This window comes from Erpetoichthys calabaricus, chromosome 4, assembly GCF_900747795.2.
Source record: "Erpetoichthys calabaricus chromosome 4, fErpCal1.3, whole genome shotgun sequence".
NCBI classification, from domain to species: Eukaryota; Metazoa; Chordata; class Cladistia; order Polypteriformes; family Polypteridae; genus Erpetoichthys; species Erpetoichthys calabaricus.
This window is the reverse complement of record NC_041397.2, coordinates 122,102,127-122,129,260: the sequence shown is the minus strand read 5'-3', so window position 1 is coordinate 122,129,260 and position 27,134 is coordinate 122,102,127. Positions and strand designations below refer to the sequence as shown.

Here is a 27,134-nt window from a genome sequence, read left to right as displayed (position 1 = left end):
ACTAAAAATGTAGCTCCAAGTATAATCATTCGTCATATTAAATTTTGCTTTAAAATTGGTTAAATCTCGTTCTGTGTTGTTAACTACACCATCAATGACCTGATAAATATTCTCTTCACATTCATTATTACGATCGTAGCTTTTCTGTAGCAAAGCCCACTATTTCCTAAATTTTTTAGAGGTAGTATATAAATAAGGCATGGGGTTTGTATGTAATTATTAGAGTTCACATTTTAGTTTTTTGTTGTTTCTTAATGTTAAAAAATCCATGACAGTGCTGCCAGAGACTGGCCTCCTTGCCTCATGCACTGGACGTGTCCAACAGCATTTGCAGGGGCTTAGTCAGGCTCAGTTACCCACTGGAGCTGGAACTGGTATTGTTACTTGTTGGTTTTTGTGTGTTGAACATGATGGCGAACGGGTTGAAACAACCCTGTAAAATATCTTGCACATATGAAGTATGTATAGTGAATAAATTGTTTCCGTAATTCAAATGTTAAAATAATTTTGACTCGTCCTGTATTTCTTTGTAAGGTGATACACTCAAGGTAATTTGGTTTTATTGATTTTTCCACCATTGTAGAGGATTCCACTCAGTGTCGGCATCAGGAATCTACAGACAGCTTTTCACCTCTTTATCTGTTGCATGTCTGTAGGCAACACCAATTTCTGAGCTTTTTGAGCTCTGAAACCTGCTATACATGGAACTTTCATGAAACACTAATATATGCCACAAATAACCATAGCTGTACAAATGTTTTAAATGCCTCTTCCCTGAACACTATGCATATTTTGAACTGATTTTTAATATTTCCTAAAAACCAGGAATAATAACAAATTACGCAGTCGTATTCTACCCAGCACAATAAGCACAGACCATAGTTACATTTTTGTGATCACTGAAACAACGTCTTCTTGCACATAGAGCAGCAGTCAGTTTTTATAGAGCAGCAGTCAGTTTTTATGCAGTTCAGTGATAATAAACATGCATGGCACCTTCTTTGTTTTTGCCCACATTTGCTTCCGTAAGGAGCTTTTTTTCTCCATGATTGACAGGAGCCTGCTCAGCGCCTGTCACTCCGCCACAGATGTCAAACTGTCCAGTTCCATGCCTACAATAGAGCCTGCCTTCCTCCCCAGGCGTGAGGCGTCCCTCTTCTTTATGCTGCCTCCCCAGCACACCACCGCGTAGAAGAGGGTGCTCGCCACAACCGTTTGATAGAACATCTGCAGCATCTTATTGCAGATGTTGAAAGACCCCAGCCTTCTAAGGAAGTATAAAATAAGTATAATCGAAACAGAGGTAACATTTGTTTTGCAAGCGCACTTGAAAACCTGACAACAAGAGTGTGTTGTAAGCTGTTGAGTTTGTGTTGTCTGATTACAGTTAGTCGACTTACGATTTATGCATTTAATGACCATTCGACTTATGACTGCTACCACATCTCATGGGCAAACAACAGTTTTTGCCAATCCAGCTTCATATGCTGTGACTCATTCATCTTGGTCTTAGTTGAAACTGCTGCATGTAAAAAACTATGTTCAGTTACATTTGTGTTACAATTACAGGAAAAAAAGGCAATTGATCTTTGCACAAAAATAAAGGTGATCAAGCAGTATGAAGGAGGAAATAATAGTGAATGTGATCGCATGTCACCTTAATTTATCGCATTGTATTCGGTTTCTGCCACACTCACTGTACTTCACTTTGGCTTTGAATCCAGTTAACCTCTGAAGCTTCAGCGTTGTGACTCCCGATGTGCCTCTTCATGTGCACCGCCATGAAGGGTTAATGAAACCACGCTGAACTCCTTTATCTATAATGTTTATTATTAACAGGCTGAACTGTTAAAACAGAAAACATAATGACTGCTCAAACTCTGCTGATACAACGAATCCTCTCATAGTTAAAAGTGAATATTGGGAGAGTCTCACACTGATGTCATAACACAGACAAAGAAAGGATACGTGAAGCTGTTGAAGGTTTGGCACCCATGTGAGCAACAGCAATAACAAAACAAAATAATAAAAAAGAATTTACAAAAAATGATAGTCTGCAAAATGTGCTAAGAATGAGGAGATAAAAAAAGGATATTAAACAGTACTATACATATGGTCAGGTTTGAATACATATACTGGTCTGTCTTACGTCCAGATCGACTTGGACTGGTCCATCGGAACTGAATGTTGTTGCATGTCAACAACTACCTTTATTACTAATAATAATAATAATATTAATCTTATTTAAAGAGGTAGACTATCCTTAATGTAGCCATACTATTTCTATCAGTTGAGCAGCTGAAACACCAATATTTTATTAATAGAATTATGATTCATGCACAAGTATAAATGTTGTAAAGTATCATTAAATACCATTAATGCTAAAAATCCTTATCATTGTGTGAAATCAACACAGGGTAAACCGGCATCGGCAATATATCACACAGCACTACTTTCTAGGATGAATTATTAGTTGTTTTTTGCAGTGTATGTTTTGTCAGGTAGATTGCAAGGGTTACAAACTGTGGAAAGGCAATTTACTTGCTTTATTAAACAGAATAAAATGATTCAGCTGTGTTAACAAAATTACAACTGTTTGTCTAATAACCAATTAGAATTTTAGCACGATTAATGAAGGATGAGCCAAAAGTTTTTCATTAGGACACTGGAGCAGTTACTTCTGAAAATGGGTCTTTGTGATTATATGTGAATAATAAATTACAAATCAGTCATTTCAAGTAGTAATAACCATTAGCAATGTGCTGGGTAGATCTAAAATCAATTTAGTGGTTGTTTGGTTAAAAAGTATCTGTTTCTATAAAAACTGTTAAAAGTGTGTAACTCTAAACTTTTGAACGTTAATGTTTATGAACACAGGAGAATGAACAAACTTAGATGGTGGCAGGGCTGTAAATTGAACCTACGAACCTGCGATTGTGACAGAACAGTGCTTACAAATGCATGACTATGTTACCACCTGATTAAGGTATAGTCCCACAACTCCGCAGTTTATTAAAGATTATAGAATCTCACTTCAATATAAATAAAAACCATTGAAACTATTCCGTACATTTTCATTCCTACATAATTCAGTTAATACTTGCTAGTGCAAGTTTCGAAGCATGGCACCAGTCCATTGATGGGCACACTTGTGTAAATAAGCATACTTGCTCATACCTGGAACAATGTACACGTAGATTCACCAGTTAACGTGTACATTTTTTGGACATGGGGCAGATTGTGCAAACTCTGCAATGGGTGGTGGTTCAGACCTTATCTTCCTGGAGAGGTCAGACTGTAGTGCTAACTGCAGTGCCACTATGTCAACCTCAGGGGATACCGATAGATGGCAAGAAAACGCATTGTAAAAGTTGATTTAAAGAAGAAAAGGTAAATCCCAGTTGAAGATAATTTTTTATTTGGTTTAGAGTTCAGTAAAGCATTAAGTCAGTTTGTTTCATATTTGCATTCTTTACTATTGATAGGCACATATTGAATATCTTTAATTGACTATACATATATTTTAAAGACTTAAGTGAGAAGTTTAAAAAATTACTTCACATGGGGTGTTTTTTATTTTTATTTATTTTTAAATACTGTGTTGGCTTTGCAGTTGGTGCACAGTCGTAAATCGTTTTCAGGTATGAGTTTATGACTGCCTCTTTGCCCTGCCCTTTTAAGGATGTTGCAGGAAAATTGTGCATTGTAGTGTTGTTTGTGTGCTTTAAATTCAGTGTATTTTTGTATTGAGAACTTCACTAAGTACAGGTGCAGAATGCCTTGAAGCTCACAAGTATTGTAGATACAAACACAAACTTTTTTCAAATTGCATAATGAATAAACATAAAGAAAGTGATTTGAAACTGATTATTATAAGTGGAGCCCACCAATATCTGTTCACTAAGTAACTGTTGAACTATGGCCAGTTGAAAATAGACGAGAGGAAAACAAAAACTTGGCAGTAAATTGGGGTGCAAGAGTGACATTCAAGAGAATTGTTTTAAAATCTGTTAATATAACTGCATGGGCAGCACGGTGGCGCAGTGGGTAGCGCTGCTGCCTCGCAGTTGGGAGACCTGAGGACCTGGATTCGCTTCCCGGGTCCTCCCTGCGTGGAGTTTGCATGTTCTCCCCGTGTCTGCATGGGTTTCCTCCGGGCGCTCCGGTTTCCTCCCACAGTCCAAAGACATGCAGGGTAGGTGGATTGGCGATTCTAAATTGGCCCTAGTGTGTGCTTGGTGTGTGGGTGTGTTTGTGTGTGTCCTGCGGTGGGTTGGCACCTTGCCCGGGATTGGTTCCTGCCTTGTGCCCTGTGTTGGCTGGGATTGGCTCCAGCAGACCCCCGTGACCCTGTGTTCGGATTCAGCGGGTTGGATAATGGATGGATGGATCGATAATATAACTGCAGATGCAAAAGGCAAGAGTAGGAAATTCTGTCTCAAAAATACTGTGAATGGGGCATATTTGAGAATGGAAGCTGACAGTTTTACTAATGACAATACAATATAACATTCAGTAATGAAAATAGTGATCTGGGAAGTGATGTGCAAAATTTGTAACACATTGCAGTACCACTTACTGGTGCCTCTGGAGTATTGTTGTCGAAATTATTGCAAGGACAAACAACCATTTTTTTTTTTACATTCAGATTTTAGTTTTTACATAAGATGTTTTTGTAATACATTCAAGGTATATTTGAATAGGGACATTAAATCTGACATCTCCAGTTTACAGTAATATTTAATTGTATACCTTCCCCAGAAAGAATGTTTTTCTTTGTTCATTTTTAAAATCCTTTACTAATTCTATGTTATTTCTGTTTTTGCAGGTGTTTAATGAAATCTATCCAGTATGGACTTACTCCTACCTTGCACTACTGTTTCCTGTATTTCTGGCCACAGACTATCTACGTTACAAACCTGTCATCATTTTGCAGGGAGCTGCCTTCATTATAACCTACATAATGCTTTTGTGTGCACAGGGAGTGTTGGCTATACAGTTTTTGGAGTTTTCTTACGGAGTTGCCACAGCAGCTGAGGTTGCATACTTTTCCTATATATACAGTGTAGTGGAAACTGTCCAGTATAAGAAAGTGACAGCTTATTGTCGTAGTGTCACACTGGTGGCGTATACTGTTGGCTCCATCTCTGGCCAAGTTCTTGTGTCTGTATTCAAAGTGCATTTGTATTATCTTAATGTGTTTACTTTAGTATCTGTGTCATTGGCTTTTATCAGCTCATGGTTTCTTCCAATGGCAAAAAAGAGCTTATTTTTTCACCCAAGGCTGGAACATTCAAATAACCATAGTTCTGAGAAGACTACATGTTTAAACAGCAAAGAATGTTTGGAACAAGTACCTCAGGCAGAGGATGTAGAATCAAAGCTGCCACTAAATGACCGCTGCCGTCAGTCTTCACGTCTGGTATGTATATTTTATAAGGACATGATGTGCAAGTATATGCCAACAGTACAGTGATCCCTCGCTATATCGCGCTTCGCCTTTCGCGGCTTCACTCCATCGCGGATTTTATATGTAAGCATATTTAAATATATATCGCGGATTTTTCGCTGCTTCGCGGGTTTCTGCGGACAATGGGTCTTTTAATTTCTGGTACATGCTTCCTCAGTTGGTTTGCCCAGTTGATTTCATACAAGGGACGCTATTGGCAGATGGCTGAGAAACTACCCAACTTACTTTCTCTCTCTCTCTCTCTCTTGCGCTGACGTAGGGGGGTGTGAGCAAGGGGGGCTGTGTGCAGCTGCTTCCTGAAGGACATGCTGCACAGTGCTTCGCATACTTAAAAGCTCAAAGGGCACGTATTGATTTTTGACTTTGTTTTTCTGTGGCTCTCTCTCTGTCTCTTCCTGCTCCTGACAGAGGGGGTGTGAGCTGCCGCCTTCAACAGCTTTGTACCGGCGGTGCTTCGCATACTTAAAAGCCAAAAAGCCCTATTGATTTTTTTTTTGACTGCTTGCTTTGCACTCCTTTGAAAAGGAAGATATGTTTGCATTCTTTTAATTGTGAGACAGAACTGTCATCTCTGTCTTGTCATGGAGCACAGTTTAAAGTTTTGAAAAAGAGACAAATGTTTGTTTGCAGTGTTTGAATAACGTTCCTGTCTCTCTACAACCTCCTGTGTTTCTGCGCAAATCTGTGACCCAAGCATGACATTCTAAAAATAACCATATAAACATATGGTTTCTACTTCGCGGATTTTCCTATTTCGCGGGTGGCTCTGGAACGCAACCCCCGCGATGGAGGAGGGATTACTGTATATTTATTTAGATATAGTTACAGGTCACTTAAGTATTCCATGTCAATAAGATGGCGCAGTAGTAGTTCTGCTGCCTGGCAGTAAGGAAACCAGGGTTTGCACTCAGGGTCCTCCCTTCATGGAATGTGTATGTTCTCCCCGTGTCTGTGTGGGTTTCCTTTGGGTGCTTCACCAAGCAAGTTGGGGCAGGTTAGGTGGATTGAGATTGGCCCTATTGTGTGCATGGTATGTGCATGTGTGAGAGTGTGGAGCCCTGTTCAGGAGATTGTTCCTGAATTGTGCTCTCTGCATGCTGGGATAGGTTTCAGCCACTTGTAGCCCTGCTCAGTATTAAGAAGGCTTAGAAAATGGTGTGGTTTATACCAATATTTAATGTGTTCGTTAATTTCCATGTATAGAGTTATTTGTTGTGGTAGTTCAACATTTGAACTATGTCACTGGTATACTGTCATTAAACTTTTGTTTAAATACAAACGGTAACCTGCCCCTTAAACAGGAATTGCGGAATTGATTTTTTTTTTTTTTTTTAGAGGTTTAATTTAGATGGACATACTTTCAACTGTGCAAACACAAATAGTAGATACATTTTTACAAAGATGAAAAAAAAATGTTTTAAGAGTGATCCTATAATTTTTCCATTTGATTCGGATCTATGATTGGTTGTATCAGCTAATATTTTCTTGTACTTTTAAATGACTTGGGTGGCCATTAAGGTATCCTTCTTCCCAGTTTTATGCAACACTTTAAGAAGCTTTTAATAGTCTGAAACATGGTATCCCTTACTAGTCAGATATTGGAAAACGTTTAACACCATGTCCTTCTAACAAGTCCAGACAGCAAGTGTATGCCTCTTTGAGGAGTGTACTGTACTGATGAGGTTTTCCTAATTTTATTTTCTAAGAAAAAAAAAAAATACAGCATTATTTTGGCTGTATCAGTTCAGCTGTATTTAGTGCTGCTGCTCCATAACTCCTGCAACCTGGATTCAGTTCCTAAACCCTGATGGTACTTTCAGGTTAGAGCAAACATGCTGTCTTTCAGTGTAACATTGTTTTTCTCAAATATGCTAGAAATGTGCAAAATAGTTTGATAACTCTAATTTGGCACTGTGTGTGTGTGTGTGTGTGTGTGTGTGTGTGTGTGTGTCTTGCACTGGACAGGCATCCTCCCACAGAGTTTGTTTGTGCCATGCAATCACTTATTCTTGGACAAACATCAGTCTTCTGTGACTTTGTAATGGGAAAACATTGTTCAGAAAATGGATGCAAGACTCCTCTTGGTTTTCTTCTCTTCTTAAAGAGTACATTTGTTACAAAGAACAATTGAGACAAACTACATAGATTTACTTAGTTTAATCTTAAAAGCGTGTATTTCTTCTTCTTTAGCTAAAATATTTTTGCTTGGGCAGGTTATGTTAATGTGAAGACATACAACTAATTAAATTATATAAAGTACATGTTCATTTTGATTTTACCTCTTTCAAAATGTGCAATAGGTGTTCTCGGTTAATTCAAAACTGTTAAGGAATCAGCCATTTATTCAGGGTATACAGTAATTATCTTTTCAATAGTATGCCTTTATCACATCCTTCTTTGTAGATTTTTACTTAGCATCAATGAGAGGAATGAACACTTCAGTTTTCAGTGAATATGTAAGAGAAGAAAAATGTTATGCTACAAATGGCATTGCTCCTAAGTGACTGACAGAAAGGGAAATTTATATAAATATGTTTTTGGAAATGCTATTTTTCTTTTCTTAAAAAAAATTATGAATGGTACAAAAAGTTTGACCAAGCTTGTGTTGTATTCACACAGTTTGGAATTGTTATTCTTCAAGGTACTTAATATTAGATACTTTATTAGGTTCACCATGTGGCATTTATGTTAGTAGGGTTGTATAGTTTTAAGTGTCTAAATTCATAATCTATATTATTATATATATATATATATATATATATATATATATATATATAATTTACTTACAACTTTGCATATAATTATGTGTTTACTTTGGTTTTATTACTATTTTGTTTTGTGTAGTTTTACAGTTTCTATAGTCCAAACTTTACATGCATGTGTGTGTGTGTGTGTGTGTGTGTGTGTGTGTGTGTGTGTGTGTGTGTGAGTGAGTGAGTGAGTGAGCTTGCAGCCTGAAAGGTTGTTCACAGCAGCATGCAATATCATAATCCCCAGCCATTCTTCCCAAAGCCCAGATATGGTAGATTCTATATAACTGCTTGTGTTCAAAGAACAGGCTAAGTTTTGTGTCCTGCCCATTGTAACGTGGGTGAGTCTTGCTATGCTTTATAGCAGTGCTCCGCAACCGGTGTGCCACGGCACACTGGTGTGCCTTGAGCCGATCCAGGTGTGACGCGGTCAAATAAGACAATTTTCTAACTAAATAATATTTCAACGGTCCTCCTTAGAAACACAATAACGAGAATACTTGCAATGAAATATTCGCGTAAATAGCCTTTTAAAGGTTTCATAATTTTATGTGTCATTTCTCTGAAATAATAAATCCCATCGCCTGGCGCCTACGACATAGGCCCTACGTAGTCGCCAGACAACTCCGTAGTATGCTTTGATAGGCAGAGCGCTCCGTGCCCTCACCTAGATTCAATTCAAGCCGACGTATTAGTCGTGCTACATCGCATTCACTCGTCTTGCGACAGTAGTTATCATTCATTACTATTAGTTGTGCTGCTGAATTGTGTATGGTTAACTTTCTTCGTGTGATTCATATTTAGTTTTATACCCCTTTAAATATGGATAAATTTTTACGTGGAAAAGATTCGCCTTCACGTACAGATGATGAAGAACCCAGCACAAGTGTTGCAAAAAAAAAACAAAGAAGATTGTGAAAAGGAAGTACAACGAAGACTACATTCGATATGGATTCTCGTGGTGTGGTGACGAAACGGCTCCAAAGCCACAATGCATCATTTGTGGCGATCAGCTATCAAACGAGGCAATGGCACCCAGGTAAACTAAATCGCCATCTAAATTCAAACCATCTCAGTTACGCCAAAAAAGACAAATAACTCTTGTGTTAATTAAAAATGATAAGCAGTCATACTTAAAAGATCTTGACCAAGAACTTCGAGTTGCGCTGTCAAATATTGAGCCGAATATAAAACTTTTGTGTTCATTGAAACAAGCGCAGGTATCACATTAATCAGTCATTATGTTATAATAATTATTAAGATTGCATAAAAGTAAATATAGTATAGTTTTTATGTATGTATACTTATAACAAATGTATACTTATAATAAAAAATGAAAAATTATTGTAAAATTTGTGTATTAAATTAATATCTATATATCAGTGGTGTAGCTGGAGATCATGTTGCCCAGGCAGTGAAAAATTTGACGCCCTAATGCTGAATTAAATTTTTTTTGCGCCTCCTCAAGGAACAAAAAAAAATGGAAACTACCGTAGTTTGGACGCCCCTAAAGAGCTGGCGCTCGGAACGGATAACCCCGCCCCCCCCCCCCACCCAAACTACGGCACTGCTATATATTTTAGCTTTTGACGTGCCGCGGAATTCTAGGAAGAACTTTGGTGTGTCGTAGGTGAGAAAAGGTTGCGGAGCACTGCTTTATAGGGTGAGGTGAGGTGGCTGTGTATAAGGACAAAGCAAATCTTTCTCTCTCTCTCTCCTCCCAGCATTTACATTGTGTTTATTGTAGATTTTTATTTATTTTCCCTTCTTCTTCAGGACATTTAAAATCATTTTTTTTTTCTCACAAGAACAGTAGTTGATGCTATAAATATCCAAGTCCTTTGACTGGAGAAATAAAAGGTGATTTTTGTTATATAGATTTTTATTAAAATGTGTTCATTTTTGTGGTACAATTTCCATTTAGTAATTGATAATATATCATTCTAATATAGATTGCGAGTTGATTTTAATCTTAATAGTTTTAAACTGACCAGTGTTCAAAATACTTTATTGACAAAAAATTGAAGTGCCTATGCAGTATTTTAGTTTTATTTGTAATTTTTGAAAACTCAAATAGACATCTTTCAATGTGTGAAAGTTGTGATTTTTGCTTTAATTATGCTTACAGGATGCGAAGGACATTAATAGAAAATCTGAGCTGCTTGGAGTCCTGAGAATGCTATGGTTGGACTTTCTTGATTGCTACTCCTCTTGGCCTCTGGTACGGTGGTCTTTGTGGTGGGCATTGTCCACCTGTGGGTATTTTCAGGTGGTTAATTATATCCAAGGACTGTGGGAAGTGGTCCTGCCATCATCACAGAACTCGACAATCTACAATGGTAGTGTGGAGGCTGTTTCCACACTGTTAGGTATGACTTTTTTGTTTGTTTCAATAGTCTTAAAAACATTTTTTGGTTTCAATTTTGATTGTTTGGGATATGTGTTCTACAAATTTCTATCCGTATTACGGTATTTCTCAAACTCTGCATTTCACTTCAAGAATAAAAATGGTTCACTTTCTGGGAATGCCATTCTGCATGACAAGTTTAAAGAATTTTAATTGGTTGCTTTAACAGTGCAAAACTATTTAGTTTGTAGATTTTTAATTATTTTTGCAATTATAGTTCCTTTAAATGTTGTATTAAGAGTGTTCAGAACTTGTAGGTAAATGTACGAGGGGGGACCCAAAAATAACTGGAATTTTGTTGTTGTTAGGTTGGTACTTGTAGTACGTGGTTGGGCCGCTAGGGCGATCTAGTTACACTCCTCACAAGTCTGTCTGCCAAGTACCATCAATCTGGAAGGTTGTGCTTGTGTTCAGTGAATTTTTTTGTAAAAGTAGTTTTGTGCAAGCGTCGTTTTTGTACGATGGCCGATTATCGTGAGCAACGCGCGGCAGTGAAATTTTGTTTTCTTCTTGAAAAAAGTGTTGCAGAAACTATTGTTAGAAACGGTATGACAACCCTGAACCACCCACCCTACTCACCGGATTTAGCTTTGTGTGATTTCTTTTTGTTCCCTCGGATGAAAAAAGACTTGAAAGGAAGCCGTTTTGCTGATGTCGAAGAGGTAAAACAAGAAACAACCAGAGCATTAATGGGCATTACTTCAGACGAATTTAAAAAATGTTTTGAACAATGGAACAAACGGTTAGATAAGTGTATTTCCGCCAATGGAGAGTACTTTGAGGGAGACTAATTGTAGTTTGTACAGAAAATTAAATTAAACATGTTTTAAAAATATTTCCGGTTATTTTTGGGTCCCCCCTCGTATGTTCAATAAATTTTATACATAAAGGTTTGATTGTTTTTGAAAAAGGGGGGGAATTGTAAACTTAATTGAGCTTCCATGGTTTTTGCATCTGTGAATTTTTTTGTTTGTGTTAGATTAATTAGACAAGTTTGCATTTAGCTGGAGTAGTTTCTTTGTGCAATTGGATTTGGTGAATAATAATGGATAGAATGTGCAAAGACTAAAATCTGTTAGGGATGATTGGAGTCTTAAAATTGAATGCACAGTGTGAGGGTGTACTACAATATTAGAAACAGTCCACAATGGGTTCCTACCTTTCACTGTGGTATTGGTTTCAGCAGTTATGATCTTGCAGGTTTACCTTTTTTTTTTTTTTTTTTTTTCTTCCTCCTAGATTTTCCAAGAGTAGACCATAACAGTTGTGGCTGGCATGTATATATGAGAGATTCGTGCTGTAACAGAGTAGAGATAGAAAGCAGTTAATGAGGCTACCTGTTTCTTTGCTATTCTAAACTATTTAAAACTTGTCCAACCCAACTGAACATATGCTTAAATTTTTTTTTTTGACTTTGAAACGATGTACATAGAAATGATTTGGGAGCTAAACAGTTGTTTGAGAAAAGGGGACCTTCATACTTGGCTCGGTATGTGGTTGGAGCATGAGGCAGTTGCTTAACTCTCAACAAAGTTTATATTCCCCTTGCTGTAGATTGCAATTGGACGGCCAAAGAATGGAGTGCTTCTATCTTTCTGGTTTGTCCCTGGGAGTAGTAAAAGATGATATTCCCTGACTACTTTGCTATTTAGGAGGGAAGGCTAAGAGTGCAGGTTGCACTGCATTTATCAACAAGCAGAAATAATAGGTGACGTCACATATTTTGGGAAAATTGACCACCTGAGAGTAAAAATGAGTTGCTTGTCTAAAGGATAAGCAGTAGTTAAACAATGATAAAAATTGTAAAAGTTTAGAGAGTATTTGGTTCTTGATAAGTGTTAAGGCTTCTTGACTCATTTTCATATACTTAATATTCAGTCAGTTCCACATGTTTGGTGGTTTTTTTGTGTGTGTGGTGGTTTTTTTTTTTTTTATATAAACATTGCATTTTTTATTTCTTTAGGTGCTGCTGTTGCATTTGCCATTGGATTTGTGAAGGTGTCGTGGGATGTTTGGGGTGAACTGGCTTTGTGTACTTCCTCTGTGCTAATAGCTGCATCTGTCTACATCATGGATTCTGTCAGGAACATCTGGGTGTGTTATGCTTCCTATGTTGCTTTTAGAAGCATTTATATGCTTCTCATAACAATTGCAACGTGAGTACCTAAGTTATTTTTTTGTGTAGTTTTTCAGTGCTGTTCTTTACTTTTACAGCTTTAGACATAATAAGGTGTATATGCTGCTTACCACATCAACATAAAGTGCACATGTGTACTGTATATAGAATGCTACTTTGTAACCTTCAACATGAACCTTCTTTGTGAGCTGAATTAGATGGATGGTCTTGTATTTGTACTGAATTTTTCTTTTCTCTATGATATGAAAATACACGCAAAAATTAGATTGTCAGAAGTTTACATACACTTAAGGTGAATTCTTTAAAACTTGCTTTATAACCCCTCCGCAGATTTTATACTAACAACTATAGATTTGCAATATTGTTTAAGACATCTACTTTGTGCAGGGCAAAAGTATTTTTTTTTTTATCAATGTTCACAGACAATATTGTGCTTTTTATTGACTTTTTATTTGACTTTTTATTGAGTCATACATACTTTGTTAATATTTGGTAGAATTGCCTTTAAATTGTTTAACTTGAGCCACACATTTTGGGTAGCCCTCCATAAGCGTCGTACAATAAGTTGCTGGAATCTTGGCCCATTCCTTCAGACATAAGTGGTGTAACTGGGATGGGTTTTTAGGCCTCCTTGCATGCACACGCTTTTTCAGTTCTGCCCACAACTTTTCAATTGGATTGCAGTCAAGGCCTTGTGGTGGCCACTCCAATACCTTGACCTTGTTGTCATAAAGCCATTTTGCCACAACCTTGGAGGTATGCTTAGGGTCATTGTCCATTTGGGAGATCATTTGCGAATGAACCTTGACTTCCTTGCTGAGCTCTTGAGATGTTGCTGCTACATATCTACATAATTTTCCTTCCTAATGATGCAGTCTATTCTATTAAGTGAACCAGTCCCTCCTGTAGCAAAACACCCCCACAACATGATGCTTAGATGGTGTTCTTTTGCTTGCAAGTCTCAAGCTTTTTCTTCAAAACAGTGATTGCCATTATGGCCAAACAGTACGATCTTAGATTCATCAGACCAGAGGACATTTCTCCAGAAGGCAAGATCTTTGTCCCCATGTGCCATTGCAAACTGCAGTTTGGCTTTGGAACAGTGGCTTCTTCCTTGCTGAGCCACCTTTTAGGCTATGTCGATATAGGACTTGTTTTACGGTGGATATAGAAACTTGTCTACCTGTTTCCTCCAGCATCTTCACAAGGTCCTGTTGTTCTGGGGTTGTTCTGCACTTTTCATGCCAAATAATGTTCTTCTCTAGGAGACAGAATATGGTGTAACAGTTGTGTGGTCCCACTGTGTTTATACTCGCATATTGTTGTTTGTACAGATGAACTTGGAATCTTCAGGTGTTTGGAAATTGTTCCCAAGGATGAACCAGATTTGTGGAGGTCCAGTTTTTTTTTTTTGTTTTTTTTTTCTTTCTTCTTCTTCTTCTGTCTGAGGTCTAAGCAAAGAGGCGGCGAGTTTGATGGTAGGCCTTAATATGCATCCACAGGTTGACTCCAGTTAGGCTTATTGGCTATCGAGGGCTAATTGGCTAATGTGTATGTAAACTTGTGACCCATTAGAACTGTGATGTACAGTGGGGCAAAAAAGTATTTAGTCAGCCACCAATTGTGCAAGTTCTCCCACTTAAAAAGATGAGAGGGGCCTGTAATTTTCATCATAGGTATACCTCAACTATGAGACACAAAATGAGAAAAAAAAATCCAGAAAATCACATTGTCTGATTTTTTTAAGAATTTATTTGCAAATTATGGTGGGAAAAAAAAGTATTTGGTCAATAACAAAAGTTCATCTCAATACTTTGTTATATACCCTTTGTTGGCAATGACAGAGGTCAAACATTTTCTATAAGTCTTCACAAGGTTTTCACATACTGTTGCTGGTATTTTGGCCCATTCCTCCATGCAGATCTCCTCTAGAGCAGTGATGTTTTGGGGCTGTCGCTGGGCAACACGGACTTTCAATTCCCTCCAAAGATTTTCTATGGGGTTGAGATCTGGAGACTGGCTAGGCCACTCCAGGACCTTGAAATGCTTCTTACGAAGCTACTCCTTCATTACCCAGGCAGTGTGTTTGGGGATCATTGTCATGCTGAAAGACCCAGCCACGTTTCATCTTCAATGCCCTTGCTGATGGAAGGAGGTTTTCACTCAAAATCTGACGATACATGGCCCCATTCATTCTTTCCTTTACACGGATCAGTCGTCCTGGTCCATTTGCAGAAAAACAGCCCCAAAGCATGACGTTTCCACCCCCATGCTTTACAGTATGTATGGTGTTCTTTGGATGCAACTCAGCATTCTTTTTCCTCCAAACACGACAAGTAGAGTTTTTACCAAAAAGTTCTATTTTGGTTTCATCTGACCATATGACATTCTCCCAATCCTCTTTTGGATCATCCAAATGCTCTCTAGCAAACTTCAGACGGGCCTGCACATGTACTGGCTTAAGCAGGGGGACACGTCTGGCACTACAGGATTTGAGTCTCTGGCGGCGTAGTGTGTTACTGATGGTAGCCTTTGTTACTTTGGTCCCAGCTCTCTGCAGGTCATTCACTAGGTCCCCCCGTGTGGTTCTGGGATTTTTGCTCACCATTCTTGTGATCATTTTGACCCCACGGGGTGAGATCTTGCGTGGAGCCCCAGATCGAGGGAGATTATCAGTGGTCTTGTATGTCTTCCATTTTCTAATAATTGCTCCCACAGTTGATTTCTTCACACCAAGCTGCTTACCTATTGCAGATTCAGTCTTCCCAGCCTGGTGCAGGTCTACAATTTTGTTTCTGGTGTCCTTTGACAGCTCTTTGGTCTTGGCCATAGTGGAGTTTGGAGTGTGACTGTTTGAGGTTGTGGACAGGTGTCTTTTATATTGATAACGAGTTCAAACAGGTGCCATTAATACAGGTAATAAGTGGAGGACAGAGGAGCCTCTTACAGAAGTTACAGGTCTGTGAGACCCAGAAATCTTGCTTGTTTGTAGGTGACCAAATACTTATTTTCCACTATAATTTGCAAATAAATTCTTTAAAATCAGACAATGTGATTTTTCTGGATTTTTTTTTCTCATTTTGTCTCTCATAGTTGAGGTATACCTATGATGAAAATTACAGGCCTCTCTCATCTTTTTAAGTGGGAGAACTTGCACAATTGGTGGCTGACTAAATACTTTTTTGCCCCACTGTAGTCAATAAAAAGTAAAATACTCTCAACATTGTGGAAAAAAATTTAATTTTGCACTGCACAAAGTAGATATCTTAAATGATATTCCAAATTTATAGTTTATTGGTATAAAATCTGTGGAGGGGTTCTAAAGTGAGTTTTAAAGAAATCACCCTAAGTGTATGTAAATTTGTGACTTCAACTATATCAGGGGTGGGCAAAGTCATTTGTGACTTCAATCACATGGAGTTCTTAAAATTAGCTGCAGCTTCTCTGATGTACTTAAATTAAATGATGTCTGGTTAGAATCTTTTCTTTTGATACTTTGGTTTTTTAACAAAAATTAATAAAGGGTTTTTTATTTTTTATAAAATTTAACATTCACACTAGATCTTATGTGTGTTGGAACTTGCCCCCACTATTGTGGGTATACACCTCTGTATAACTCAAAAGTGTTTCCAGAATTAAAAATATCCCGGAACAAATATTTGAGGAATGCTTGGTATAGAGGTCAGCGGGGTGGAAAGTGCTGATAAATAAATCCCACATTTTGGCCTTGTCTTAAAACAGTTGCCAGACTTTTTCAGTGCATTCACATGAGGTAATTTGTGGAAGTTTTACTGAGACTGTTCGCTTCCATATTGTTGTTAATACATAGAGCTGGTTACACAGCCATGCGCAGATTAAGTGAGGTTGATTGGGGATACAAGTAGCTCAACCACAACAAGGTTCTCCAAAGAGCTATAAAGGCAGTTATTTTGTTTCTAAAGCAGCCTCACAGTAATTTCTCAGCTAAAGAGTAGTGCATATCTTGCTGTTCTAATTTGTTTTTAAAAATGTTCAAGTTTTATTCCCCAACACTAACAAAGCATGTTTAGGAAGGAGATAAAAACACATCTGAGTTATTTAACTGTTTACACAGCCTACTGGAATAAAATGCTTAGATTTTCAGATTATCCACAAGATAGTCTAACATGTTATACAGATTTGCAGATTCTGTTTGAAAAATTTGAGTAAAGGACATTGTCTTTGTTTTGTACTTAAAATACTGTAGACAATATCTACTTCTTTTTTCCTCTAAACCAGTGGTTCTTAACCTTGTTGGAGGTACTGAACCCTACCAGTTTCATATGCACATTCACCGAACCCTTCTTTATTGAAAAATAAAATATGACTTTTTTCAAATTCAAAACATAGGTATATGTTTTACTAGTTTACAAAATGAATCGTGTATTAATATCACTGAGTTCAAAGAACAAAACCAATATAATGCATGAATTCACAACAAATTACATACCTTTTCACAAGGACATAACCTTTTTTAATACTACCACACTGAAATGATTTTAATTTTTAAATATATGTATTCCAATAATAAACTTATTGTATTATGCTATTTTTATCATTTTAACACACACCCATCACCTAATTTTCACCAGGCCACAATAATAATGAATATTTACTGCAAATCAGTGTGACTTCTGCTGTTGCCTTTGAGAGACCAGTTCAGAAATGCGTGGCTTCACCTTGGCAATTGCCACTCTCATGTTATTTTCGCAGCAAAGTCTGTTCCTTTTCTTCGTTTTTATGTCCAGCATCCTCAAAAAAGATTGCTCGCAAAGATATGTTGTAACAAATGGTATAAAAATTTCCAGGGCTTTCCTAGCAATAGTAGGATAACTTACCATTTGTCGACACCAAAACGATGAGAGCGTTGTTGTTCTGAAGAGTTGCTGTTGAATCTGGCTCTGCTGAATTTCAATGATTTTGTCGAGGTATTCATCATTGACATCTGCTGTCTCAATGTCAAACGTAAACGGCTGTCTCACCCATGCTGGATATGACTCTCTTGTAGGGAAGTATCAGTCAAGAGACTTTGCAAGCTCATCTAAGTGCATGGCAACTGCTTGCTTCAGTTCCGTAGGTACAGAAATATCTCCGATTCCAGACACATCTTCGATCTTACTTACACAGTCGTCCAGCAGGGGAAAGTTTGCGAAGTTATCATTCTTTGTTCGTCGTTTCCATAGCAGCAGCTTTTTTTGAAAAGCCTTCAGGTTTTCTTCCGCTTCAATGATGTTGACTCCCCCACCCTGCATCTGCTGATTGAGATGATTAAGAGCTGCATATATATCGGCCATGTACGCTAAAATGAGAATGAACCTAGAATTTTTAAAACAATCTGCATGACGATGTTGGTGCTCTTGTAAAAACTGAGTTAATTCCACACGCATAGCAAAAACACGATTCAGCACCCATCCCCTGGATAACCACCGAACGTTAGAATGGTACAGAAGTACCTCGAATTCAGAACCCATTTCTTTACACAGCTCACTGAAAATGTGGTGCCTTATCGCACAATTTTGCACATAGTTCACACATTCAGCTACAATTTTTAATACTTCCGTCATTTCTGGAGGCAAGGTTTTTGTTGCCAGCGCATGCCTGTGCAGAATACAATGCGTAACAATGATGTGTGGTGTGTCAGCTTTCACTAGCGCACCAAAATCAGACTTTCTTCCCAACATGACTGGAGCTCCGTCTGTAAAAACTGCAGAAACAATATCCCACGAAAGATTGTTGCCTCTGAAGAAGTCATCCACAAGTTTCTTCACATCGGCTGCCTTAGTTGTTGTTGTAAGAGGCTTACAAAATAAAAAATCTTCCTTTATCATGTCATCTTTCACATAGCGCACAAATACAGCAAGTTGACTTAGATTAGAAACGTCTGCGGTCTCGCCGAGTTGGAGGCTGAATTTTGTCGGGCTTGAAATTAGATCTGCAATTACTTGAGCTAAGATGTCTTTGCTCATATCCTCTATTCTGTCATTGATGGTGTCATTTGAAAGAGGAATTTGTGATAATTTAACTTCGGTTGCTTTTCCCAGCATCAGATTCGCCATCTTCAACACAGCTGGTTTTATGAGTGTTTCACCAATGGTGTGTGGTTTGCCCTGCTTTGCGATCAGGTAAGCAACTTCGTACGATGCTGTTAGGATCGGTTTGTTGATGGGTACAAAACCGAGAGCAGGCAGAGTGGCCTTTTCATCAAATCTGGCTCTCTTTATCTTGAATTCAGCAAGCGTTGTGTTCTTGTATTTCCCATCTCCATGTAGGTTAAGGAAGTGTTCTTTTAGTTTTACCGGTACTAGACTAGAATTGCTTAACTTGGCATTACAAATCATGCAGATAGGATGCTGACTCCCATCACGTTCTGTTATATATGTGAATCCATGTTGTACATATTCGTCCAACCACTTTCTTTTTTTGTTCGACATAGTTAGTATGGATTAAAATATTAAGAAAGAAATCTCACGACATACTATCACGACAGTCACAAGTCGACTACTGAGTGCACCAAATTCCCTGCAGCACCGATTGGCCGAACAATGTAGCGTAATTACCTACAGCTAATGATGACCAAGCGGGGTGTGTCATACGAATCATATGAGTCGGGTGCATGTCTTGACCTCCCGGCGCCGAACCCCTGAGACTGACTCACCGAACCCCTAAGGTTCGATCGAACCCAGGTTAAGAACCACTACTCTAAACTATCCATGAGTACTTATTTCAATGTACTGTATTTTACCATTGACTACGTATGTTAACAGTTGCAGGTTAACTGTTATTTTGTCATTAATTCATACAGGATGCCCTTTTCTGTCTTGATTTATTAACAGGTATCAGATTGCTGTGAATTTAAGCATGGAGAGGTATGCATTAGTTTTTGGTGTGAACACCTTTGTTGCCCTGGCTTTGCAAACGGTACTCACAATAGTGGTTGTTGACAACAGTGGACTGGGACTGGATATTTTCACTCAGGTAAAAAAAGTGTTTGGTTAGGTCATTTTTTTTTTTTTTCTTCTTTTGACATCCTCAAGACAAAAATGCCAGATATTTAGATAGATATAACTGTCTCCTGGAGGAAATTTGCACCTTTGGGCCGCATTTTTACATATAAAATTGGTGTAAGTAGCTTTTGTAAAGCATCTTAATTTTTGCCTTTCCATTTGTATGGATTATTGGAAAATGCACAATTTTATTAGTTTTTAGGAATGTTGTGAATGTTATTTTAGGAAAGTTGAGAAATTTGAGACTGGTTAGATGCTTTGGGTTTTATTGTCATCACTGTAGATATGTATATGCTAATGTGAAAAAACTTGTACTTATGTCTGCCTTTCTCCTTTCTCTCTAGTTTCTTATATATGCAGTCTATTTTTGTGTGATTGCACTTATATTTCTGGGAACTACAGTGTACAGATTTGTGAAAAAACGGAGAATTTGTCACCTGCACTCAGTTAAACAATAAATTTGAACTGGAAACTGCAGAAGAGTGGAGATATAAAGAGAAGATGAACTGTAGTACTAAAACTAGCAATATAGCATTAGAGTGAACAAACAGCTCTTAGAAGGTGACTGCTGTTTTTTTTTTTTTGTTTGGTTTTTTTTTTTCCATGTCACAAATGATTCTTTATTTTTGAAATTTGAAGTTTATTTTTTAAACACATTCCTGGAGTGATTCCAACAGTACATTCTTTACCACAGATTACTTAGTTTGAATTTAGTCTACGTATTGTTCTTGGTAGAGCACAGAGTTCTCCTACCAGTACTACTAGGATTCTGCACAAGTCAGCAGTTAATATTGCATTGTGGTTTACGTTTTTTGTGATTTCCTGCTGCTAAATGAATGTATGATAAGGTAAACTGATTTAAGCTGATCTGAAATTATTTGGAAGGTGTAGTCGTACAGAATTCATATTGGGCAATATAACTAAGCTGTGGAAAGTTCTCTAACTTATTTTGCACTGACCTTTAGCCTTAAATTAGAATGTTACCATTTTGATTCCAGTTAACGGTTTGTTGCTAGAGAAAAAAACAAAACAAATATATTAGTTTTTTTGTGGTAGCTAAATACAGGTAAAATGTCAGCTTCTGTATTCTGTTACTTAATGTGTGTAGTTTACACTTCAATGGCACTTAAGTATAATTGCACATAGTGTAATGTGTAGCTTTAAATTTGATTTAATAGCTGCATATTCTCTAAAAGCTGCGGTGGGTTGGCACCCTGCCCGGGATTGGTCCCTGCCTTGTGCCCTGTGTTGGCTGGGATTGGCTCTAGCGGACCCCCGTGACCCTGTGTTCGGATTCAACGGGTTGGAAAATGGATGGATGGATGAATATTCTCTAAAAGAAACTGGCAGCAATGTTGCACAGAAAGGCTTTCTGACCATATTTATCTATGTATAAGAAGAACTTTCTAAGAATCTTTTTTCCTTAAAAAGATGATAAAATTACTGATTAACGGTATTCAAATAATATTACAATAAACTTCAGGTACGGAGTCATTTCTGACTTAGTTCATTGCTCTTTAGTGTTGATAATTAACTTTATTTTTTGCTACTAGTTTTAAATGTTTTAACATTCAGGATCTAGTGTGATCTTTACTTGATGTCTGTATTTCAGCATTGATCTGTTTGATGATCATATATATATAGATATATATATATATATATATATATATATCTAAGTCCCTCTTCACGTGTGAGTGAATAAACGCTTCCTTGTGATTCACTGAATCAATATGCAACTCCTGCTTTTTTTTTTTTCTTTCTTTCTTTAAATATGACTGACTCTCTTTATTAACCCTCGAATTCTATGAGGAAGCAAACAATAAAAGCATTTGAGGTATATATCTTGATAAGGTTCCACATGTGGAAGCTAGTGATAAAACTACATGATGTGGCACGACAGCCCATGCTAAAAGTTACCACACCTTATCAAATATCTGGAATACATTTCACCATTTAAGATGCACTGTGAACATGGGGGCAAAATTGGCTTTAATGAAAATAACAAAGGATTATGGTGAAAGAAATTTTTTTTTTTTTTTTAACATAGTGATGTTAAAGTTGTGTTCCTCTGGGATTAGTGTTGTAACCAATATTGGGGAAAGTTGCTTTTACAAGTGACTTTGTTAAATTCCAAGTTATTAAACAAAAAATGTTATGTAGCTACTTGTTATCAAGTGTGTTTATAAACCGTGTGTTACTTTTTGTTACTTTTTCATTTGTGATGTTACTGGCCAGCATTTGTTATTAAACCCAGTGACAGAAGTAGGTGTGCAGCAAGTACCAGCTTTATTTCGTTTTCCATATTTGCATATCTATAGTAAATAATTGTGTACTGGCACCTTCAAGTAGGACATCAAACAACCCATAAATCCTGACAAATCCAGAATTAAATGTATACTAATTAAACCTTTGTTCAAATCTTCCCTAGTAATGTATTAATGCGCATATGCATAACACCAATTCCAAAAATGTTTGGATGCTGTGTAAAATGTAAATAAAAACAATACAATTTGTAAATTTCATAAATGCATACTTTATTCACAATAGAACATAGAAAATGTGTCAAACATTTAAACTGACAAAATGTACCATTTTAAGAAAAGAATAAGGTCGTTTTGAATTTGATGGCAGGAACGCGTCTCAAAAAGGTTGGGAGAGGGCCATGTTTACCACTGTGTAGCATCCCCTCTTGTTTTAACAATGGTCCATAAACATCAGGGAACTGAGGAGACCAGTTTCTGGACGTTTGGGAGAGAAATGTTGTCCCATTCTTGTCTGAAATAGGATTCTAGCTGCTCAACACTCCTGGGTCTTATTTGTCATATTTTTCATTTTGTTATGCGGTAAATGTTTCATTTGGTGAAAGCTGTGGACTGCAGGCCGGTCAGGTCAGCACCCAGACTCTTATACTATGAAGCCATGCTGTTGTGACAGATGCAGTGTGTGGTTTAGCATTGTCTTGCTGAAATATGCAAGGCCTTCCCTGAAAAAGATGATGTCTGGAGGGGAGCATAGATTGCTCGCTCCAAAACCTGTATATACCTTTCGACATTTCCAGATGTGCAAGCTGCCAATTCCATAGCCACTAATGCCCCCCCAAACCATCAGAGAACTGAGTGCTGATAACATGCTGGACGGTCCTTCCCTCTTGTCTGGAGGATGTGGTGTTCATGTTTTCCAAAAAGAATTTCAATTTGTCTGACCACTAAACAGTTTTCCATTTTTCCTCAGTCCATTTTAAATGAGCTTTAGCCCAGAGAGGGCTTCTTCTTTGCATGATAGAGCTTTAAGCTGCATTTATGGGTGGCACAGCAAATTGTGTTTATTGACGATTACTTTTGGAAGTGTTCTTGAGCTCATGCAGTGATTTCCATGACAGAGTCAGGCCTGTTTTTAATGCAGTGCCATCTGAGGGCCCAAAGATCACAGCCATCCAATACTAATTTTCAGTCTTGTCCCTTGGGCACAGAAATTTCACCAGTTTCTCAGAATGTTTTCATTATATTTTTTGTAATGTAGATGATGAGATATTTAACGTTTTGTGAATAAAATATGGGTTTATGAGATTTGCAGATCATTGCATTCTTTTTATTTACATTTTACACAGCATATATATATATATAAATAATATGGTTTTCTTTAATGTAGGCATTTTTACTTCAATAAAATAAGTACTGTGGTGTTACTTATTACTTTAAAAGGTAATCTGAATATTTTTGTGTTACTTTTAACACATTTTCAAACAACATTTGCAATCACTAGTCTTTTATTGTGTATAAATGTCTTTAATTACATATGTATACCAAAATGAAAAGCACTTAGGAGTCATAGTGAACTCATCACTGTGGACCCAATCAGTACTGTACACTGTCTGGATAAGAAGCTTCTAGGGAGGTTATTCTCAAGTGTAAGTAAAAATGTACAGTTAGCTCCATAAATATTTGGACAGAGACAACTTTTTTCTAATTTTGGTTCTGTACATTACCACAATGAACTTTAAATGAAACAACTCCGATGCAGTTGAAGTGCAGACTTTCAGCTTTAATTCAGTGGGGTGAACAAAACGATTGCATAAAAATGTGAGGCAACTAAAGCATTTTTTAACACAATCCCTTCATTTCAGGGGCTCAAAAGTAATTGGACAAATTAAATAACTGGAAATAAAATGTTCATTTCTAATACTTGGTTGAAACCCCTTTGCTGGCAATGACAGCCTGAAGTCTTGAACTCATGGACATCACCAGATGCTGGGTTTCCTCTTTTTTAATGCTCTGCCAGGCCTTTACTGCAGCGGCTTTCAGTTGCTGTTTGTTTGTGGGCCTTTCTGTCTGAAGTTTAGTCTTCAACAAGTGAAATGCATGCTCAATTGGGTTAAGATCAGGTGACTGATTTGGCCATTCAAGAATTTTCCACTCATTTTCTTTAATAAACTCCTGGGTTGCTTTGGCTGTATGTTTTGGGTCATTGTCCATCTGTATCGTGAAACGCCGCCCAATCAATTTGACTACATTTAGCTGGATTTGAGCAGACAGTATGTCTCTGAACACCTCAGAATTCATTCGGCTGCTTCTGTCCTGTGTCACATCATCAATAAACACTAGTGTCCCAGTGCCACTGGCAGCCATGCACGCCCAAGCCATCGCACTGCCTCCACTGTGTTTTACAGATGATGCGATATGCTTTAGATAATGAGCTGTTCCACGTCTTCTCCATACTTTTTTCTTTCCATCATTCTGGTAGAGGTTGATCTTGGTGTCATCTGTCCAAAGAATGTTTTTCCAGAACTGTGCTGGCTTTTTTAGATGTTCTTTAGCAAAGTCCAATCTAGCCTTTCTATTCTTGAGGCTTATGAGTGGCTTGCACCTTGCAGTACACCTTCTGTATTTACTTTCATGCAGTCTTCTCTTTATGGCTTGGATATCGATACGCCTACCCCCTGGAGAGTGTTGTTCACTTGGTTGGCTGTTGTGAAGGGGTTTCTCTTCACCATGGAAATCGATTCTGCCATCATCCACCACTGTTGTCTTTCGTGGACGTCCAGGTCTTTTTGCGTTGCTGGGTTCACCAGTGCTTGCTTTCTTTCTCAGGATGTACCAAACTGTAGATTTTGCCACTCGTAATATTGTTGCAATTTCTCGGATGGGTTTTTTCTGTTTTCGCAGCTTAAGGATGGCTTCTTTCACCTGCATGGAGAGCTCCTTTTGACTGCATGTTGTCTGTTCACAGCAAAATCTTCCGCATGCAAGCACCACACCTCAAATCAACTCCAGGCCTTTTATCTGCTTAATTGATAATGACATAATGACGGACTTTCCCACACCTGCCCATGAAATAGCCTTTAAGTCAATTGTCCAATTACTTTTGAGTCCCTGAAATGAAGGGATTGTGCATTTTGCCAAAAAAAAAAAAAAGATTTGCTATCATAATCTGAGTGAGACAGTTTGCTGTTTTTGTAAAGCAAAAAGACAATCTTAAGCCTGCTTTGAAAAATGTAGGTAGCTTCTCCTCTGACACATCTCTGTGCATTCATACTTGGGATAGCCTTATTTCCTTAAATATACTGATAAGGCATAGATAAACTTGCATCTTTAAGTGAATACCATACCATCAGAGGTAACATTTTTACTTCTTCTGGTTTGATAGAAATACCCTAGGGTAAAATGTATTTTATTTACCTTAGAGGTTTGTTTTTTCTATGTTAAAATTTGGTGGTGATTTTGAGTAAATTACCAAAAGATGCAACATTTAATGTTCTTTGATTTATTCTATTTAAACATTAAATTACAGAACTGTCATTTAATTTACAGTGAGTAAAACTGTCATTAGCATCTCTACTTTTTACATTTTTTCAGCAGTAAAGATTGATGTAATAGGGGGGAAACGTAGTATAGTTTTCAGAAACAGTAGAAGCTTTATATATGCTGTTTAAACTGTAATTGTTGGGTGTGCTACTGAATGTGTTGGATTATGAATTGCCTGCTTAAAATATATTGGCAAATGTTTTCTGTAATTGGCAAGTATGAATAGTTGAAATTACCTTTGCATTTTGTTTTTTTTTTTCCTCTTCCCACTGTCTGCATATCAAACACAGCTTAGATTGGTGTTACAAGCTTTGCACTAGAGAAAAATTGGATATATTAAAATGCATTATTATAGACATATTTAAAATTGCCAAACTTTTTTTTATTTTCACCAACGGTGGCCTAATGCTACACTACAGGAACAAATATTAAAACAAAAAGCTTTATATGTGTACAGTGTATAATATTGTGTGTGTGTGTGGGGGATTAATACTATTTATTGAAGAAGATTTGAGGCATAATAGTGTTGCAGATGTAATATCTTGAACTTAATGGTATTGTACTTGCTATTTTACAGAGGTTAATTACTGTGTCCATGCAAACAAACTGTCTTATGGGGACATTTGTTTATACAGGAGTGTCCCTTCTCTAAATAAAAACATCATTTGAGGCAGATGACACTAAAGACTGCTGTGTGTGTGTGTGTGTGTGAGAGAGAGTTCATCCTGTCCATGGCGTGGAGTCTGTCTTTGACACCTTGTTCTTTACATTGTCTATGCCAACCTTTTTACTGTTTGAACATCAATTATGTGCAATCTTGTCCCATGTGAGCATCAAATCTCATGTTTGTTTGATTTATACATTTTTAGAGCAAATGACAGACAGATGTGACAATGTAGGTTTGCGTATTTAGAGATTGGTGGACATCTGTAAATGTATGTGGGTGATTTTGTGTTATATATTTACTTTTTAATGAAGTTATTCCCTTGCATGGTGCTTTTTTTTCTTTTCTTTTTAGACCATGTAAAATAAAGGCCAAAAGTTTAGTGTGTGCCAAAGTTTTTTAAATTAAATGTCCATTGTTGACTGATTCTGTTGGTTTCAGCTTTACTTTCTTGTGGGCATATCCAGTGATGGTGTATACCATGATGCAACTGGGTGTTCTGCCCCATGTTGCTAGTCATTAGTAGACCTGAAAAGCATGTACACTTCCAGAGCAGCTAAACATAATCTAGAAATTCAAGTGGTGTTGTTGGTGTGTGGTTTTTTTTTTTTTTTTATTAAAACTGTTCATGCTCACCTATAACTATAACTAGATCAATACATTTCAGCTGTTATAGATTTAAAAACTTCAATAAATTGTTACTCTGAATAGGAGGTTTAAAACTCCATGTCTAAGGGCACGGTGTCTTGGTCAGATAAAGAGGAAGAATGTGTGTCTGTGTGTTGTCATTTAGGTCCATTTGTGGCTCTGTGTGTGTGTGTGTGTGTTGGTTTTGTGATGCACATCTGACTTAACATTACCTCATACTTTACCTTGTTTTCTA

The 27,134-nt window shown here is 37.4% G+C and overlaps 1 protein-coding gene across 1 annotated transcript in view; it reads left to right on the top strand.

Moving 5' to 3' along the window:
* Positions 1-23,716, top strand: part of slc19a2 (solute carrier family 19 member 2) — a 28,425-nt gene extending 4,709 nt beyond the window's left edge. The window contains exons 2-6 of the mRNA XM_028799741.2: positions 4,829-5,422; positions 10,349-10,589; positions 12,591-12,783; positions 19,616-19,757; positions 20,131-23,716. Coding sequence (XP_028655574.1) covers positions 4,829-5,422; positions 10,349-10,589; positions 12,591-12,783; positions 19,616-19,757; positions 20,131-20,244 — 1,284 coding nt within the window. The 3' untranslated portion in view covers positions 20,245-23,716. The remainder of the gene's footprint in view (positions 1-4,828; positions 5,423-10,348; positions 10,590-12,590; positions 12,784-19,615; positions 19,758-20,130) is intronic.
* Positions 23,717-27,134: the final 3,418 nt, after the last annotated feature.